We start from the raw sequence: 2,500 nt of genomic DNA, 5'->3' as shown, positions 1-2,500 counted from the left end.
CGCTAAACGTCTTAGAGTTTAGCACCGACCCTAATCAAACACACCTGAACAACCTAATCAAGGTCTTATGCCGCGGTCACACTAGAGTTTGAGCTTGCGAAATTCTGTCGTACGGCGCTGCGAAAAGGGGCGGGATTAAACAAGATGATCAGACATTTAAAAAAGCGAGCGATTACTCCATGTTTTAAATTTCTTTCCAGAGAGGTCATGTTTTGATCCTCGATTGGTCTCACGCAGTCATATGATGCGATTTCGTAGGTCAGAGTTTACCAAGCTTGAACTTTCCAACGCATCGAACTGCGAAGCTTGCCGCACGACCTTACGTTTCCGGTCTGACGCATTCGCGTGCGTATGAATGGAAGTCTATGGAAGGAAAAGCCTAGTGTGACCGCAGCTTTACTAGGCATACTTGAAACCTCCAGGCAGGTGTGTTGAGGCAGGTTGGAGCTAAACTCTGCAGGGACATCGACACTCCAGGACCAAGACTGGTGACCTCCGCGATAACCCGCCAAAATCGATGTCATGGGAACACTTCCTATTCATAGCTCTCCTGAAGCACATGTGAAATGACTTCAGTGTAATTAGCTGGACGTCACTGTGCTGACGCAGCTACTCCTACTCATCAGGGAACCATGGTTATAGTCACAACCTGGGATGTTTCCTTTCAGGGAATTTTGGCACTATGGAAACGCAATCCCAACAACCCCATTCTGTCAAGTGACAAGTCCACTTCAAGGCACTGAAAAGATAGACTCCAGAAAGGGATCTATATCAAGTTGATAAAATCAGCTAAAGGTGCACGGGGTAGACCACCCCTCTGAGTGGCAGATATCAGACAGAGAGATCCCTGATAGAAAGGCTATTAAAGCCGCCTTACTCAATGTAGAGTGAGCCCGGACATCCAATGGACATGGCTGACACAGGCCTTCATATGCTAGGGAGATAGCATCCACTGTCCTCCTGCTCACAGTTTGCTTGGACACTTTATTGTTATTGTTACACTTTATTTTAAGGTATCCTTGTTACAGTGTAGATCTGTATTTAACTACTGAGTAATTTTAATGGATTTTATGAGGTTACTATATAGTAAGAGTTAGAATTCAGGGTTAGTTGCATGTATTTATTGTAAATACTACAGCAAGTTCATGGAGGACAACAAGGACACTACAATAAAAGTGTTACCAAGTCTTGTTTTTAGTAAAGTTTCATAAACTAATTTCTAGAGGAGCATGTGATATGATTGAGCACGTCTGGCCGCTCATCTGTAATCAGTAATAAGTCAATCAGAGTGATCCTAGTTTACTATAAATGGATAATTTTCTCCCTACTGCTCTATCTTCGTTTGGAAGAATCCCCCCTTCCACCCCATCTCCTCCTTTTCCTCCCTTTTCTAAAGGGGGAGCTCTCGAGACCTACCTGATCTCGGATCTCCTGATATGCTTGTCGACCGGGCGGGAGCCCTGGGCTCAAATATCTCCGAGCTCAGGGTTCTCTCCTGGGACAGCATGCCAAACCTGCTTTATACGCCAAGCATATCTAAGTGGGAACTCTTGAAATTGATAAAGGAATCACTTTGCAATGCAATGAAATCTGGTATATAATACTTTTTGAACCTTGACTTGAAATGATCGGACTAGTTAAATGACTTTAGGCAGCATTTTGTTTGTCTTCATTCCTTTGACCTGCCTTTATACCTTCGACCTTACATTTCATAAAGGCTGTCATTTGTTTGTCTTTACTGAAACTCACTGTGTTTGTCTGTACAACAGAGTCTTGAGTCAGGCATTGACCATCTGGGAGGACGCTGCTGGAAATCAGCTGCTGCATCGTTTCTGCCAACAACACATAAAAGACAAAAGTATATGACCAAACACGGCAGGACATCAACATGACGTCAGATTGACGTTGTACCCCAACGTCGTGGGGACGTTGCATTTTGTTTGGAATTAAAATACTATTGATATCAGAACCCAACGTCAGAACGAAGTCAATGTCTAACCTCAAACCTAAAATCAAGTAACAGTTGGACGTTACCACTATGACATCTTTCAGATGTTGGATTACGGTTGCCAAACCTGACGAATAAATGTCAGTATTGGAGGTCAATATGACGTTGGTTTAAGATGTTGGTTCAATGTTGGATTTTGGTCACTTTCCAATACAACCTAATATCAACGTCATTTGACGTCGTTACTGGATGTCCAAATAACGTTGTCAGACGCTGACTAGACATTGAATTTTGGTCATCTGACAAGATGACCAAAATTCCTTGATGTCAAAGTTTTGACATCAAATCAGCATTTTTGATGTATTTTTGCTTCCATGCTTGGTCAATTTGATGTCATTTTGGACATGCTGGGTTACACAAATTAACCAACACAATCTCACGGCAATTCGTAACTTTTTGACTTAGTGGCTAATTCGTACGAATTCGTACAATCTAATTCATACAATTTAGTACGATTTGCTCATCCCTCAATGACGGTTGGGTTTAGGGGTG

General features: G+C 42.5%; 1 protein-coding gene across 1 annotated transcript in view; it reads right to left on the bottom strand.

Moving 5' to 3' along the window:
- LOC130222646 (mucin-2-like) overlaps nucleotides 1-2,500 on the bottom strand; it is a 57,882-nt gene that overhangs the window by 46,205 nt on the left and 9,177 nt on the right. Inside the window, exon 6 of the mRNA XM_056455177.1 lies at nucleotides 1,750-1,832. Within this exon, the coding sequence (XP_056311152.1) occupies nucleotides 1,750-1,832 (83 nt within the window). The remainder of the gene's footprint in view (nucleotides 1-1,749; nucleotides 1,833-2,500) is intronic.

Source organism: Danio aesculapii, chromosome 4, assembly GCF_903798145.1.
Source record: "Danio aesculapii chromosome 4, fDanAes4.1, whole genome shotgun sequence".
Lineage (NCBI taxonomy): Eukaryota > Metazoa > Chordata > Actinopteri > Cypriniformes > Danionidae > Danio > Danio aesculapii.
Note: the sequence above shows the minus strand (reverse complement) of the source record. Positions and strands in the feature narration are given on the sequence as shown.